Source organism: Zootoca vivipara, chromosome 8 (assembly GCF_963506605.1).
Source record: "Zootoca vivipara chromosome 8, rZooViv1.1, whole genome shotgun sequence".
NCBI classification, from domain to species: domain Eukaryota; kingdom Metazoa; phylum Chordata; class Lepidosauria; order Squamata; family Lacertidae; genus Zootoca; species Zootoca vivipara.
Window position 1 is genome coordinate 56,577,843 of NC_083283.1, and position 17,614 is coordinate 56,595,456.

General features: G+C 41.1%; 1 protein-coding gene across 4 annotated transcripts in view; it reads left to right on the forward strand.

The window, feature by feature from the left end:
* NFATC1 (nuclear factor of activated T cells 1) overlaps positions 1–17,614 on the forward strand; it is a 140,887-nt gene that overhangs the window by 77,544 nt on the left and 45,729 nt on the right. For all 4 annotated transcript variants that reach the window (XM_035126468.2, XM_035126467.2, XM_035126466.2 and 1 more), the window contains exons 7-8: positions 12,013–12,068; positions 13,365–13,497. In XM_035126468.2, coding sequence (XP_034982359.1) covers positions 12,013–12,068; positions 13,365–13,497 — 189 coding nt within the window. The remainder of the gene's footprint in view (positions 1–12,012; positions 12,069–13,364; positions 13,498–17,614) is intronic.

Sequence of the window (17,614 nt, forward strand, 5' to 3'; positions counted from 1 at the left end):
ATTCACCTGCTTGTCCTATATAAACAGATCATTGTTTCATGTAATGGCATATATGGTATTGCAGGGTGTATAGAGAAATAAGCCCGTGGCTATTCTGATTAGATCCTGTAATACTCTTCTTACCAGTGCAGGTAGGAAGTGGGGTTTGCACTATGGTTACCTGCAGAAGCTAGTGATGTATGAAGAAGAAATTCAGTTGCCACTTACTGATCTCCCATCTACTTTGGCCCTTAGCCTATATTGTTAAAACAATAATAACCTTCTACTGATGAAACCTTTCTCAATGATGGGCGCCAGTGCAAATGATGTAATTGCACATAATGTTTATAACAATTGCTGGACAGAGCTCTACAATCTGTAAAGGAGCTTCTGGTGGTGTGTGACTGATTTTATTATGTCCTAGTCAGAGGGAGTGTTATAGTTTCTTTCACAGATGATTTCTTTCAATTCCCATTTTTTAAAACGAGGATTTGGGGTTTCTTGCTTGCTGCTTGCTGATCATTTATTTTTCTCATTTCATTCCCCCCCCCCTCTTCATTATTTTAATAATTAGTTGGCAAGGCGCACTACTGAGAGGAAGCAAGCATTGAAAAACATTTCTTGTGGCGCACCGGGGAATTAAATTCTCATTGTTGTAGTAAATGTAAGGGGCACGTGAAGCTTTGTAAATTTAAGTAGGTGCGCATCTAGGAAGACCAACTTATGATCTAAACATGTCTGACAGCCGTACAAAGACCAGGAACGAAATAAAACATATTACCATTGAAGAAGCCCACTTTTGTTGTCTGTCCTTTTATAACCTGAACTTCCTCTTCCGAGGTACTGTAGAGTCGACTCTGTATTAAGCTGCAAGTGGCTGAGGGGATGAGGGAACATCTTTCTGGATCTGCCATTTTATTTCAAACCACTGGTGGGACTGGGGAGTTAAGTAAATATAATTCAGAGTAAACCTAAGATCACAAGTGATAGGGAGAATAGATAGGGAGCTGAGCGCTGAAGGCAGGGTCAGGGAAGGCGAGAGCAAAGGAGGAGGAGCCTTCCTTTTTAAATGCCTTCTTGTTTTAGAAAAGGTTTCCGTGGTGCTGGCACAAACGAGACATTCCACAGCTGCTTGCTGAAACCCCCTGAACTTTGAGCTGTCTCCTGAAATTCTCGAGCACTTAACTTCTCCCAGCCGTTCAAACGGAGGCTTTGATGGTCATGGCGGGTTTAACCCTCGACATTCACCGAGTTCCAAAGAGATTGCCGTTTCGCTCTGCAATCTTCTGACTGTCCCTAGCAGCACAATGCGCTTTTGCTGAGTAAGGCAGTCTCTGGCAACTGTCGGGTCCAACTGCAGTACAGTTACCGAGATGCAAACTGACCGGGTCAGTCAAATGCCCTCTCGTAGACTCCATGCGATTAAAGCTGGGAGAAGTGAATAAAATACATAAAGTGGGTGCCTTCAAACTACGAATCCAGCGGAGTGGGTTGCATGGGGAAGAGCAGGAAGGGAGAGCTTTAGGTGTGACCTATTTTAGAACTGGCCATTAAATTCTGGATTCTGTGATTTCTTTGCCATCTTGCTTCTGGGAGAATGTACTCGACATGTCTTTGAGCTTGTGCAATACATATATTTAACTTGGCCAGAATACTGTAGTTAGTGTTAACTTTTAAGACATTGACATCTTTTGGAAGATTTGTCCTACGAAGAACTGCATTATTGCTCTTGAAACTCTCTCTCCGCTGAATGCTGTGAAAGAGATCTCCCGTAATAAAATAGTGAGATAAATTGAAAAACAGTACAAAACTACACTTTGTGTGCAATCAGAAGTTGGTGGCAGTCAAAGTAAGTACTGAATTATTAGGACATTTTGAATTCAAGATTAAAGCTTTAAAATGGAACTGGCCTCCTTTCTGAAAACCTGTGACTAGGTGTGTTGGATACACTTTAATGTTGAATTTCATTGTGGAAAAATAGAGCTGGATTCACAAAACAGTAAACTGTTGACAAAAAAACACACACATTGGAAGCAGACCAGGAGAAAAGAATCCAGGCAGTTTTAAGAGAATACACTGCAATAAAAAACATGTGATCTGAAGTCCACGTATGGGGGAACTGGGGCTTCCCATTCTGACCAGGAGCATAAGAACTTGCTGTCAGGCAATGTAGTAGCTGGCTATAATGTTACTAGTATTGCAATTGTATGCATGTCTACACAAGATTGGGTTTCAGCAGAACTTACTCTCTGGTAAGTGTGTATAGGATTGCAGTCTAAAGGAAGTATTAGAATTCAATGCATGCCTTTTAACATTGTAAATGGTTGACAACTCTATGTGTAGTGATCAATTTCTTCTTTTACCAGTGTAGCTGATGGCATGGCTAATGGCAATGTAATATTATATTGTTGCATGCCACCCCAATCTACAAGCCACGTGTGGTGCCAGGGGGTTCCAGGTTTCCTCGGAACGAAGGACAGCAGAGATTGTGGTGTCTTTATGATATATGGTTTATTTACACACATACACAACTTGAGCCTACAATGGAGGGCCTCAGAGCATTCAGACGCCAAGAGGGTCTTGCGTCTCCCATAGCCACAGCCTTCGATTCCAGCAATAATCAGGCAATGGCTCTGTCTCTCAGCTGCTCAGCCTGCAGCCAGCTTCTTGATCACATAACTCAAACTCACACTCCCAACACTGGCCTTTGTCTTTCTAACTACCAGCAAGTGGGGGGAGAGGACAGGCCCATTTGCTATCTGACACAGAACCGCTTCCTTTGTTACCTTAATGGCTCATATTTAGAGGGCCATTATCTCACTGGCAAGCTAGCAGGGCTATTCCAGGAACTGAATCTGTGCTGGATTCAGGAATGAGAAGCGGGCTCGGGCATACAACCTACCTCTCCCAAACTCATAACACTATATCATAGAATGTATCTATATATTTATATATCTGTATATTATTTTGACATTCTGCACCGAGTTACCAAAATTGTGATCCATCCTTAAGGGCAAACTCAAAGGCTGTAATAAGGTCTATGTTAATTAATGTGATCTATAAATATAATAGCATTTGCTTATGCAAAGCATTCCAATATATTAATTCACTGAATGCTGTGAACTCTGCCTCCCTATAAGGGCTAGCTTTCACTTGCTAGGATCTGGAGAAATAGCATTGTCCTTGCATGGGAAAGGTGGGAGAAGAGGCATGGCTGGCCTATCTTAACAATGACTCATATGAAAGGGAAGCCCTGAAGAATCATCAAGTCCGTTCTTGAAGTTCAAGCCAGAAACAGAGCTGTGCTCTCAACTTAATTCCCTCACCACTGCTTTTCAAAAAAGAAGTATGAGAAGATGTGTGAGACGTTAGCCTTACCTACAGTGCTCTGTGTCTGTGTTTCTTAACGCTGAAAGGAAAAGCTAGGTGGAAGGATATTATTAGCTGCTTAACATACTTCTCTAAAAAGCGTGTTGGGGGAGAAACATTGTGCAAAGACCTCTTCTGAAAGGAGAGTTATTTTTTTATGCAGTAGTGAGAGCTGGGGTTGGGATTGCTCTCCTTTCAAGAGCCATAGCATGCTGTCTTCAGAAGCGTACTGTAATTTCCTCAGGCATTTTATAAGGCTGTTTTTTTTAAAAAAAATAAAGTGTTGAAGGAAGCCCTTACTTCAGGGGTTTTTTGGTCAATAAATTATTGCTTCCACATCCAGCTATATTTTCCAGAAGTGAAAGTCAATATTAAATGTGTATCCAAGACGCTCAGTCACAGAGTTATTAAAAAAGAAGAAGATGCCAGCTATATTTTACAGGTTCTTCTTAAATTCAAGATTTCCTTGTAGCAGTGAGTCCAGTACTTCCTTTGGCTGCTGCAAACTCCTCTTTGCACAGAAAGGGTTGTGGTTTGAAGCCGTCTTTCGATTTATCTTGCTTTTAAAATTTGGGTTAGCATTCAACAAAGAGAGTTTGAGAAGCAGTAATAAGATTCATTTTTCGGGAGAAATCTTCAATGTCTTCAGAGTTAACATTAACTGTACTGGCCAAGGTGTGTGTGCGGCACAAGCTCAAAGGAATGTTGACTACATTCTTCCTGAAGTATGTGACATGTGTTTAAATAAAAGGCAGAATTCATAATTCAGCACTTGGTTCTAAAATAATTTGGTAAGATGCTTTGTCAAATGTATAAACTGTAGTTTGGTCATAGGTGACCCTGTCAATCCAATTTACGAAATCATAGTTGAGAAAAATGGCAGACATTGTTTCAAAAGCCATCTCAGGGATGCTGAGGGATGCCTTTTGGGAATCAAGTTTCCTATGATGGTCAAGGCCTATATAGGGCTCACCTGTGTGGTGTCCATGAGCATACATGCACCTGCAGAGTTCTTCCCTGGCACCCAATAAATCTCCTTCCTGCTTAGACTTCCAAGAAGCATTCCATTGTAGCCAATATAATTGGTTGGAGAGTACCATTGGTTGCGGGGTGTGTAGTGCCCAGGACAGTTTCAATACAATTTGCAGATATTCCCATGGACCCCAAAAAGCCTGGAGATCCCTGGCTTTATAACATCCCAGTTTAAGCACTTCCATGTTTGTTAAGGGTATCTTCAAAATGATCTCACACAATCAGTGTGCACAACATCAAACATGTGATAAGCTTGGCATTGCTTGGCTCACCTTTTGTTGCAGGCAATATGATGGGTAAAGGATGGCTCACCACAGCAGCAGAACACATTGCCCTAATCAAGTGACATCTATAATCACATGCACAATTATATTAATTTGCCCTCATGATCGAATCACAAGTTTCTCGCAAACAGACATTTTGTTAAATCATGTTTTATTTGGAAGAAGCACCAATTTCAATTACTTTTCTTCCTTGCTCTTCCATATGAGTTTTTGATGGGGTATGAGTTAATTTTGTTATTTTTTTCTTAATTGTGTTTTTTTGGGATAAGAATGCTGCCAGGGAGAAAATCTGTATTGAGAATTATATTTAATGCATCTTTTAATGTACGGAATATGAAGTCATCACTGAGTTTGGGCAGTTTAGACTATTCATATACCACTGTAGTTTAGCTGAATTATATTGCTTAAATTTTAAAAGAATTGTCCTGGGGGGGGGGAGCAGGAGAATCTTCAGGAAAAAAGATTATTAGAAGTGGGGCAGGGATTGATCCTGAAACAGACACGTCCCTCAGATACTTTAAGGACTTTTGGATGTGAGCTCTGCTTCTGTAGACATTTCGTTTTGCACTGCAGCATTTGAAGGCTCAAGATTTGGTGTCTGTTCCAATGAGATGAGACGTGGAGACTAGTGAGCAGACTTTTGGCTGAACTCCATTTGGTAAAAGATCTTACATTCTCCGAGATCTTTCCATTGGTCTTTCCATTGCCAGCAGCAGTCGCAGTTTGAGGGGCAACTGGCCAGAAAAGGGTCAAGTTTCAGATTGGTAGTCAAGCTGCAGTTCATGTAATAAACTTAAGTGGCAGAATATCCCTTGGTCACATGCCTTCTGCATAATGTTGTTCTCTGCGGCTGCCTATCTCTCAGAGTCCACCACACCCATTTCACTTGCTTGCTGCATCCAATTCTGTGTCTGCTCATTTGCAAGGCACTTGGAAAGCCTCTGCCACCAGTAGAGGGGCTAGAAACCTGAGAATTGTACAGTTTGGAGCACAAGAGTTAGTGGAAAGGTCACTTGTCCCTATTTCCGGGAGTGGTGCTGGTTTTATAAAGGGGTCCCTGGCCGCTTACCAGAAACAGATATCTTTAGCAGGGAGTTTAATCAGATGGTGGAATCATTGCAGTGCAGAATCCTGACACGAGCACACAGTAGTTATGACGTCGCTGGTAGGAAATACATTTCAGATTTTCCTAAGGCTGCAGCACAGGAAAAGGCAAAGATAGTATGGGATGCATGCCATCCACATAAGACGGTATCACTGTTACTGAGTCTTGCCATACAGTATTTCTATGAGGGCTGTTAAGGTCAATATGCCCCTTAGATACTTGTGTACAGTTTCAAACGGTTTGTTCCAAATAAGCACACTTAGAATCACAGCCTTGCAGCATAACCTTATGCACGGTTACTCAGAAATAAACCGCACTGGATTTAGTGGTGCTTACTCCCAAGTATGTTTAGGATTAGAGCCACAGTTTACACCACACATTTGAAGCACTTTAAATAGACATGACTTTCCCCAGCGAATACTGGGGAGTGTAGTTTGTTAAGGGTGCTGAAAGTTGTTCACAGAACCGCAAATCCTCTTCTCCCACATTCCAAGAGTGGTTTGTTGGGAGCCACCCAGAGTGGCTGGGGCAACCCAGTCAGATGGGTGGCATGCAAATAATAAGATTATCATCATCATCATTTAACAATCCGTCCTTCTTCACCGGGAATTCTGGAAATTGTCGCTCTAGGAGGGGAGTATGGGTCTCCTAACAACTCTCAGCACCCTTTACAAACTGCAGCTCCTTGAATTATTTGGGGGAAGTCATGACGGTTTAGCTTCACAACCTCAATGTGAGGTTGGTTGTGCTGAACCTGGATCTCCTCCCAGGCCACTGTGGATTGGCTGAATTTGAACAGAGGGTTTGGCGATGCCCACAATGCTCTGTGGCGGCCGGGGAGGTAAGCCAATGGTCACAAAACAACACGGTGAGGCTCCATGGTGGGCCACAACTGCTGCTCACCATGGAAACGGGTAAGCGGCCATTACTAAATAGGGTGCATGCGCCCCCCCACACAATCCATTACTGGCATTTCAAACCCCAGAGTTCTACTGGAAGACCACCAGAGTTGAACCCCAAACAAATGGTGGAACAATAATGGGGTGAAACTGGGAGAATCCCCAAAACCCTTTTTAAAAAAATACCCAGATTCCTGGCAGATGTTCAGAGCCACCTTAGCCCAATTTTGCTCTGGCAGGGGTAGGAAACATGGTGCCCTGCAAACTGTATTGGACTCCAGCTCACATCAACCCCAGCTGACATAGCCAATGGTTAGGGATAATGGGAGCTGTAGTCCAATAGGAAGTATGGGGTGTTGGGGAGGGGCAGTATTGCTGGTGGGGGACACATCATGCTCCTTCTGGGGTAGTTTGTTCACCTTTGTTCCCTACCCTGCACTCAGCTCTCACCTGTGGCTCCTAGAAGCAGGCAAGAAGAGAGATTACTTATGCCCGATCCATTTTGGAACATCCTATACTCCTATGTAAACTGTAGGTACCACCTTGCACTTACTTTTTCAGTGAACTATAGAATTGTAGAGTTAGAAGGGACTTTGAGGGTCATCTTGTTCAACCCCCTGCAATACAGGATTCTCAATTAAAGCATCCATGACAGAGGGCCACCCAACGTATGCTTAAAAACCTCATTGAAAGGAGAGTTCACCACCTTCTGAGGAAATCCGTTCCACTGCTGAACAGCTGTTGCCGTCAGAAAGTTCTTTCTCATGTTTAATTGGAGTCTCCTTTCTTATAACTGGAATCCATTGGTTTGAGTCCTACCCTCCAGAGCAGGAGAAAACAAGCTTGCTCCATCTTCCATGTGACAGCACTTTCGGTATTTGAAGATAGCTATCATAGCTCCTCTCAACCTCCTCTTTTCTGGGATAAACATAGTGAATTCCCTCAACCGTTCCTCATAAGCCTTGGGTTCCAGACTCTTGATCATCTTGATTGCCTTCCTCTGTTATCCCTACTGAAATTCATTTTGTTAGTTTGGACCCAGTTGTCCAATCTGTTAAAGTCATCTTGAATCCCAAGGGCCATCTAGTCAACCCCTCAACAGTTCCTCATAAGACTTGGTATACAGACCCTTGATCATTAGGGTGTTTACCAATAATCTCAGTTTGAAATTCGAACATGTGGTTAAAGTATTAGATAAACAGCAGCAGAATACGAACTCCAAAATTTAATAAGAGAAATATAATTAAGCAAAATGAATTATTTAATTTGATATTTTTACTTTGCTTTCTGTAGCAAATATCCACAAAGCTTCTTAAAAACTCCCACAAAAAAAACATAAATAGCCATTCCTAATAGTGGAAAGAAAATAAAGCTTTAAGCTCCACTTTGTTGTTGGAAAAACTGCACACAAATATTGAATCAAATCAAGATGCACAACAGCAGCAAGGTAAAACATGTTAAGTACTTGAAGAGGCAACATCTTGCTTAAACAAATTTAAGCAAAATCTTGCTTAAATAAATGTGTTTAAGTTCCTACCTGTACACTGGAAGGGTAGGAGCTTGACAGATCTCCTAAAGGAGGGGTTTCCACACTTTTCGGCACTATCTTGGAAAGACCCTGGTCACATACAGATTAATTAATACTGTAATTTGGAAGCTATGGTACTATAAATTCATCACTACTCAGCCATATTGCAGGCAATTATGTTATCAAAATCTTTGAAAAATAAAGGCAGGCAGTGTAGTCTTGAAATTAGGACCTAAAAGTGCTGTGTTCATATAGCAACTAGTCAATGGTCTGTCTTGATGGGAATGAGTAGGCTTCAGGTGGATGCAATCTCCTCTCCTCTTTCAGTGTTGCTGCCTTGGCTTCTAATTTCCGGTAATCACATTACATTGAAACCTTAATCTTTAACCTTAACTATGGTTTGTTGAAACAAGATAGTTTAATGATCCATGCTTGATGTTTCATGTTTCCAACAAACCATAGTTAATGTGATTGTACTAAGAATGGGATAAGGGTTTTGGTAAGACTACGCACACTAATTATATTCACGTTAACTGAAGCACAACCCATTGCATTCATATTAAATATATTATTTCATCTTAATGGAAGCATAATCCATGGCACTCATTCATTAAGGATTTAGCCTGTTTCCTCTGAAACCTCTTTCCCCACAGACTCTAATAAATAAGGAGAAAAATGCTAAGTACAATTAGCAACAATATCTCAACAGAAATAACTGAAGTGGTGAGATATACAAAATATATTTTTGCTCTTGCTGCTGCTGTGTTAGAACAAGCCCACAATGCCTTTTTTATGTGGAAATCTTCTAGATGGGTGTGGTGGGGAAGCCGTTTCTGTGACTCATGCTGCAGGGAATTCCCTAATGGTTTTGGAATATTTTTACTTTTTGACTTCTGCAGAGTTTCCTTTTTAACTCCGTAGAGAGCAGTTGATACAGAGTGAGTTACAAAGGCCCATTCAGCGCTCAGCCATTCCGTTTCAGAACCCTGCTTATATTTTTAGGAATTCAAAACCAGCCTATATAGTAATGTGGTAGGTGTGCAGGATTGGCCACCACTGTTATCAATCTCCAAATGCCAGAGTTTCTGACTGAAGCTCTTGCCCCCATGAAAGAGTACTAATTTACCTCACTCCTCCTGTGGAAACTTCCCTATCTGTTATGCCGCAAGGAAACATTGCAAGGGTTGGCGGCAGTGTTTTTAAATTTTAAACAGTTCTCATTGTTTGGATATGGCCACCTAGTCTCATGCGCAAAAAATAATAATCATGTTACTTCATAACGGCGTGCTGTCCTTTAGAACATGCACAAGTGCACATTCGAAAGAGTTAATTGTGGTTATTTTTGGTATTGCGCCAACACAAAACCAGCCACAGACATGTTTTTTTAGAAACACAAGTCGTGTTAACCCTTTCACACGTGGGCTGAAAAGAAAGCATACACACTAAAACGTGGGGACTTTGACAAAGAAGTGAATGTGTGAACGCACACCTCGTCCGCATTGTTTCCTTTAGTGCCTTTTATTGAAAGCCCATTAACGTGAAGGTGGAAGCCTCAAATTATATCAGTGGCCTTTGCTTCTTCTGGGACTTCCCTCCCACTCCCCTTTCAGCTGTATAAACAGGAAAGCTCGACTGCTGTTTAGTGAGTCTGTTTCTCTTAAAAAAAAAAGAGGGGGGGGACTAATGATAGGCTTCACAGTGTCAGCAACAAACCCATGATGGATATAATCTTAGAATTCTTCTGTTTGCAAACAATTCAAGAATTTTGCATTCAGAGGCAAGCTATGAACTATTTCAGTTGTCTATGTGCTTCTTTTAAAATTCAGTTTTGAAAACGCTGTTTAAGCCTTTGGGGGGAAAAGTTAAACTGTAAAAGAAAGAAAGAAATCAAAACAAATTTAATGCCAGGGTCAGATATTAAATTAATTGCTCCAGTACAGAAAATAATAACACCTCACTGAAGAAACATTGTGTGTTCCAAAAAAAGATTTCTGGGGATAGGTGAGAGTGGTTTTCTAGGTTTCTGTCTCCCTTTCTTTTACACACACTATCAACAACAACAACAACAACAACAACAACACAGCCCATTCTGAGAGAATCACTTGAGTGAGTTAAACTTTAAAGGGAATGCCTGAAATGTGTCTGTTTCAGCTTTATGTTATGTCTGTAATTTGAATTATTTGCATTTTGGAAAGGTATAAATTGCTCTGGTGTACTTTTGTTGGACTTCAGCCAGGCAGGGAGTTGCCTTCGGCTGTGAGTCAGCCAGGCTGATGCAGATGTGGCAGCCTTACAATGGAAACTTTTGTGGTGTATCACTCCTCACTCCTCCGGCACATTCTGACTGGAGACGGCATCTAGCATACTTGGGTAGGATACTTGGCAAATGTTGTACTGACATAAGACCTTTTTCTCCAGTATAAGCAAGTCTTTTAGCATTTTGAGACCCCTAAAAATTATTCCATCCATTCCCAACTCCCCCCCCTTAAAAAAACAAAACAAAATTAGCTGATCCAGATAAACCTACAAAACATGTTTACTGTAAGACGTTGACGTAGTGGTCTAAGGTTTCTCTCCTGGAGTTGATCCCAGTCCGTGGGTGTAGAGATTTCCCTCTTGGTTCACCAGACGTAACATGAGGAATTGCCTGCTTTTTTTTCTCTCTCTTTAATTCTTTGCTTTTTTAATTCTCTGCTTTTTGGTGTCTGCTTCATAACAGTTTCTCCTCCTTATGTTTTTGTTAAATGAAATGCCACTAACTCTTATTGAGTCATCTGTTCCCCTCAACTTTTCTGCAGCAGCTAAAGTCTGGACATTCTCAGGAGAATTTTGTACTGGAGCAACACTAACTCTTGCTGTTTCTCAGATAGTCAAAGGACTCGATACAACCCCTTCCTTTAACGTAACACCTAAAAAACTTTCATGAACAGACACACATTTGTAATCAGCCTAAAAGGAAAGAAAAAGAAAAAGGAATATACAGCAATGGCACAGTAAAAAATAATTGAAAGATTTGATGAGTTGGCAGGAACTGTAAAACAGAATCCCCATTCAAGTAATTAATCTTTCAGAATAGATTGAAGCTCTGGTAATTCATTTACAAAGCTGAAAGGACTACAAACTCTTAACCAGCTCAAACTGTTCTAGGTACAGCATTTTCATCCTATACTTTTCCATGTAGCTCTGCTAAAACAATGAGTGGGATCTAGTCTGTGCCCTTTGCCCTTAATAGACTTCTCCTGCCCAATTTCTCCTTTTCTTTCTAATGCCCACAACAGTTCTGGGACATAGGTTAACTAGAGAGAGAGGGATCATCGTGACTGGCCCAAAGTTACCTAGAAAGCTTTATGGCTGGATAAGAATTTGAAGCCAAGTCCAACACTGTAGCCTTGGGATGGGGAAACCGAAGGCACTCCAGATGTTGTTGGATTTCAACTCCCATTGACTCCAGCCACCATGGGCCATCAGAATCATAGAGGTGGAAGATACCCCAAGGGTCATCCCCTGCAATGCGGGAATCTCAACACGTGGTCCCCCACTCAATTTGAAACCATACCAGATCATGTTTAGCTTTGCAAATGTGCTAGCACTTTTATTGCTGCAATTTGTCCTTCCTGTACATCCTGCGAAATGTTTGCTAGAATCATCTTGGAAGGCTGATTGCACTGGAGAATCAAAAACGGCGAAAGAAGCAAAGAGCCAGTTTCAACTTCAAATCCTCTCTGTGTGACATTAAAGGAAGGCTATCTCATTTCTGACACCTGTGAAGAGATAATGGTGTAGAATTAGACGTCTTCTCTTGTTCTTGTTTTTTAGATGGTCATCATGTGTGGGAAATGGAAGCCAAAACTGACAAAGAGTTGTGTAAGCCAGTAAGTATCTCCCCTTTGAGAAACATCATAATGCTATATATATACAGTTGTGTGTGCATGTGTGTGTGCATATTCATCACTCAGCTAGCATAAACTGTATGTTTGTGTAAGGATGTGGGAGAGACATTCTGAGTGATTGTTATGGATAGAGGAGAAATTTGAGTCAATATGCATTTAAAGCCAAATCTAACAAATTTACACTTTCCGAAACAATATTCAAACCAGAACGCAGCAATCAGTTTGAAATCTGCACTTATCTTAATTTCATGACGTGTAGGAGTCGACACGATCAGTATGTATATACAGTCATACTTCAGTTTGAGTACGCTTCAGTTTGAGTACTTTCAGTTTAAGTACTCCGCGGACCCGTCTGGAATGGATTAATCCACTTTCCATTACACTTTCAATGGGAAAGTTTGCTTCAGGTTACGTACGCTTCAGGTTAAGTACGGACTTCCAGAACCAATTACACTCATACTTCGGGTTAAGTACGCTTCAGGTTGAGTACTCCACAGACCCATCTGGAACGGATTAATCCACTTTCCATTACTTTCAATGGGAAAGTTCGCTTCAGCTTAAGTACAGACTTCCGGAACCAATTGTGTACTTAAACTGAGGTACCACTGTAATTATGGAGAGCATGGAGAAAATTGATAGAGAAAAGTTTTTCTGGTCATCCAACAAAGCCTAATGTGGGAAGATTCAGGACAGGTGAAACATAGTACTTAAACGACAGATAGTTGTAGAATTCACTCCCACCAATAGTGGTTAGAGCCACCAACATGGATGGCTTTGAAAGAGAACGAGACAAATTCATGGAGGATAAGGCTGCCAAAGGCAACTAGCTAAGATGGGTATGTTCTACTTCCACAGTTGGAGGCTGTATGCTTCTGAATACCATGTGCTGGAAACCGCAGGAGACAGTGGTGTTGCGTAAGGTTGGCCACTGTGAGAACAGGATGCTAGGCTAGAAAGGCCATCAGCCCGATCCAGCAGGCACTTCTTATGTTCTTAAGTATATACAGCAATATATAAATACACACATGTTGGCATCAGGTGCATTTGGTACTGAAATGCATGACTGCAAAAATGAACCAAAAACCCTCTCATTGAGGTGCTCAGATTACCCATGGCACAGGACACAGTAAGAAAATTCAAATGTGTAGGAAATGCTCTTGCAAAGCGGAGGCATATCCCTAAAGTTTAGCAAGAATGTGAATAGCTTCATGGACCTTCTGTATAAGCCATTGTTTCATCTTTTCAAAACAAATCTTTATTTTAAACATTTTCTTTTAGACTTCATTGGTGATTGAGATTCCACCGTTCCGCAATCAGAGAATTACAAGTCCCGTCCAAGTTAATTTCTATGTCTGCAATGGAAAGAGAAAGAGAAGCCAGTACCAGCTTTTCACCTACCTTCCTGCTAATGGTAACAACATATTTCTAGCTTCAAACTGCAAAGAATGAGTATTGTATTATTTGAAAAAAAAATATGCAAGACAAAAAAAGATTATAATAACTCTTTTAAATCTTAAACTGATGATATGTCAATGTATGGAATAGTTTGGGGCAGGCAGGGGGGTGTCTTGTGCCAAAAAAAAATCATTTTTTTGCTTCACTAGACCTCTCTGTAGGACTTAAGTTTGGTGCAAAATAATACCAGAAGCACAACAAAAGTTCCTCTAGCTCATTGTGATGTCTGTCCTGCTTCTCACAATCCACTACCACTGTGAACTACTTGAGTATCACCAAATGTAGACAATAGATCAGTGTTTCCCAAATTTGGGTCTTCAGCTCTTTTTGAACTACAACTTCCATCAACCCTAGCTAGCAGGACCAGTAGTCAGGGATGATAGGAATTGTCATCTAAAAACTGCTGGAGACCCAAATTTGGAAAACACTGGAATAGATGCTACTCATACAACCTGGAGCTAAGAAGGAAATAGATTATATTGACATTGTACCTCCACAGTCATTTTCCCTGCTCATCAGGCCTAAGTGGAAATAGAGAAGTCAGCCTTGGCAAAGAACAAAAACACCTATGTTTGTTATTGGCACCCCTGAATGTAACAAAATTATGCGAGTAGCTTCATGGACCTTATTTATAAGCCATTGTTTCATCAACTGATTCACTCATCTTTTCAAAACAAAACATTATTTTAAACATTTTCTTTTAGACTTCATTGGTGAAAACAAAGCAGGCTGTTTTAAAGAGGAGACAGGCTACCCATTGTGTGTGTGCATGTGTCATGTTTTTGCAGGGAAATTATTTTGCTTACTGAACAAATAAATACTATTGGTTTCATGAGGGGAGAAGACGTTTTGTGCTGAAACATCTGTAGCAAAACCCAAAATTCTTCAAACAAAACTACCTGCCATCTTAATTTCACCTCATTCTACATCAAACGGAGTCCTGGTTATTAACACCACATTGAAAGGAACAGAGTCCTGTACCTTTCCCTGGTGTAAGAGGTATACTATTGTAAATATGGTAAATCCATAATTCAGAATCAAAAGGCTATAATCCTTAAACCTACATACACATACACACATACAATTCCTGAGAGAAAGACATTCCCACAGAAGTCATTGGGGCTGCTCCAGAGGAAGTGGCTTGAGGGCTGGAGCCAAAATATACTCAAGGAAAAGAGAATGTGAAAATAGCAACCATAATCATATACAGCAGTGCCCTGCTAACTGTGGGGTGCCTTTGTGATGGTTGAACGGCACCCAAATATTATTCGATATGCGTATTTGTCTGTGAAGGTAGCCGGTCATTATGGTGAAAATGGAAAGTGTATTAAATGTGGTTGATTTAGGCAGCAGATTTCTAGTGATCCGTTTTAATCCTGCTGAGGTAATGTGACTTGCAATATATACAATGGACCATGGATCTGCAAGATAAAGAGTTCATGTCCCACTTACTTCAGCCTTCAGATCGTGGGTGATATTATGCAAGTTCCTATTTCTCAACCTCGTTTTTCCAACAGCAAAATAGGAAAAGCAACTTATCTAGCAAGCATTGTTCTGAGTGGGATAAACGAAGCCTGTGAGAGCCATTTTACAACAAAGGGCTGTTTCCCACCTGCCCAAACTCTGTCTTGTCAAGGGAACCCAAGGCCTGATCCTGACACAATGGGGAGGAGAGAGAAAGAAGGATAGTTTTTTCTTCAGCATCTGCCCATATCATGCAGGCCATTCCTTTGTGCTCCATAGCACAAAGATCTATGATGTTGGCAGAGTGCAGACTAAGGGTACAACAGGCCTGATTCTCTGAGTCTTCTTGCTTGCTTCACCATGGCAACAGGGTTTTTGACGAAGGGCTGTGTGGTCTAAACATGGCAGAAGCCTGTATCTTCCCATCATTCTTTAAGCCCTAGGACTGTATAGTGGGGATGGGTGGGCATTCCTTATTCTTTGCCACACTCTGCTGTTGACCCAATGGAGCCCAGTCCTTCTGGGCAGAACTGAGTGAAGGCAAGTGAGCTCTAGCACCATGTGCTGGAAAAGCAAAGCGAACGGCGCTACCCCCCATGATGCTTGGCGTTTGCCACCCATCATATTGACAGGAGCTTTACTACTAATAGCAGTGAGTAATTTTAGATCATACTCTCTTAAAACCCACCAATGTGAAACTGAATTGGTTCCTAATTTTTTATAGTACTTTCAGTAACCAACATCTGTTTTAAAACTTAAATTTAAGGCCAAGTGAAACCATTCACTCTGCTTTAAAACCCATGCCAACAGTATGAGTGTCAGTTAAAAGACTGCCAAATATATTTTTCCGGATAACAATGCTTCTTTCTTTTTCAGTTGCTTGTAATCCCTTCTGGCAGTGTCCATTTTTATTAAATACTGAGGGCCTGGCTCAATCCATTTGATATTCTAATCTCAGTGTCACAGCACTCTCTAATTTCCTATCAATGCCCTCTCAGCGGTGGTTTTATGGCTTCAAACCTTTTGTGACAGGAAGCAAGGACAATGAACTAAAAATTCAGAAAGTCTATGAAAATACTTTATTGAATAAATAAAGTTAGCATTATTGGACCTGAAAAATCACCAAAAATGTCTGAGAGGCTGGACAGAGTGGTCAGGTCTCCATCTTTCAACTGAGCAGGAAGCTGCCAAGTTGTGATGGGCCTACTTAAAGTTGGATCTTGCAAGCCTTTTTTCCTCATATGCAAACAGTCTCAACCATCACAGACTCGTGAAGAGAATCATAAAATGCTATTCAAAATAAACAGCCATGGCTGGGCCAATTCTCAGGTTGCGGCATCCTAACTTTTCTAAATGTGACCCCATCTGTCCACAATGCTGAGAATAGGTGTCAGGCCCACTCTGTTTGCACGGCGCCAAAAAGCCATTTTAAATGGAAGAGTGCTGCTTCGTATCATTTACTAAGGGCTCAGTACTCCCTATTGCTGTGCTATAGGGTAGCTATAGGGACGGGATCGGGGCAGAACTAGCAGATGGTGACTCGTCAAAGGCAACCATGTGAGTTCATGGCTGAGTTGAGATTTCTGCCAGAAACCTTCACCCTCTTAACCACTACACAATTCAGAATAGCTGGTGTATGCATGCAATCACACAGCTGTCCGTATCATGACATGGTCTGGGCCTGCACTGGCCCAATTCCCACTGGGTGCAATTCAAAAGCACCTCAAGTGTTTTGCAGTACTAACAATCTAGTTCCCATGCTTTTGAAATATAATGTAATAAGCAGCCTTAAAAGAGAAATTATTTGAACCTTAGTGGGCTGTATGCAGCTCAGAAAACTATATTATAGATATTTCCAGTTCTTTCCTACCTAGATCACCATCCTTTGTGAAATTGTGGTCAAAGTATCAGATGCTTTTAGCATGTGTGCCTGTGCATCACTGACATTGCACCCTGTTTACGATGCTGAGCCTGACGTTTTCCTTTTTAGAGTCACCTTTCTGATTACTGATATACCGCAGAATGAAAGTGGTGGCGATTCTGAGATTTTGTCTGAAAATAGTGGTTAGTGACCACTTCTGCTAGCGTTGTACTCCATTGCCTGTTCAGTGTCTATAATTATCCTATTTACAGTGATAGTTTTCTAGCGGTATTTAAGAGCCGCGCTGCTTTTTTCTTTTTTTGCATCCTCCGCCCACTGTTAGCTCACTTTCTAAACTGAAATATTAAGCTATTTTTACTAGGTGAAAGTAGTAAAACCAAGATGCAATATATTACAGCTTCCTTTATTGTGACACAGATCTGTGTTTTTATTGCTGCTCTCCTGAGATGTTTCTGCTTTAAACTTTCATGCTCCGTTAAGCAAACTCTTTAACCTTGCTGGGTTAGCAGAGCTGTCGGATGTCAAAGGGGGGAAAGGGCCCGAGTCTTACAAACGTCATAAATATTTCTTGATATCAAAGGTGACTAAAATATAGCCATATGTCACAGGTATTTCATCAATATCAACAACAACAACAACAACAACAACAATTGTATTATTTATACCCCACCCATCTGACTGGGTTGCCCCAGCTACTCCTGGGAGCTTCAAACATATGCAAAAACAT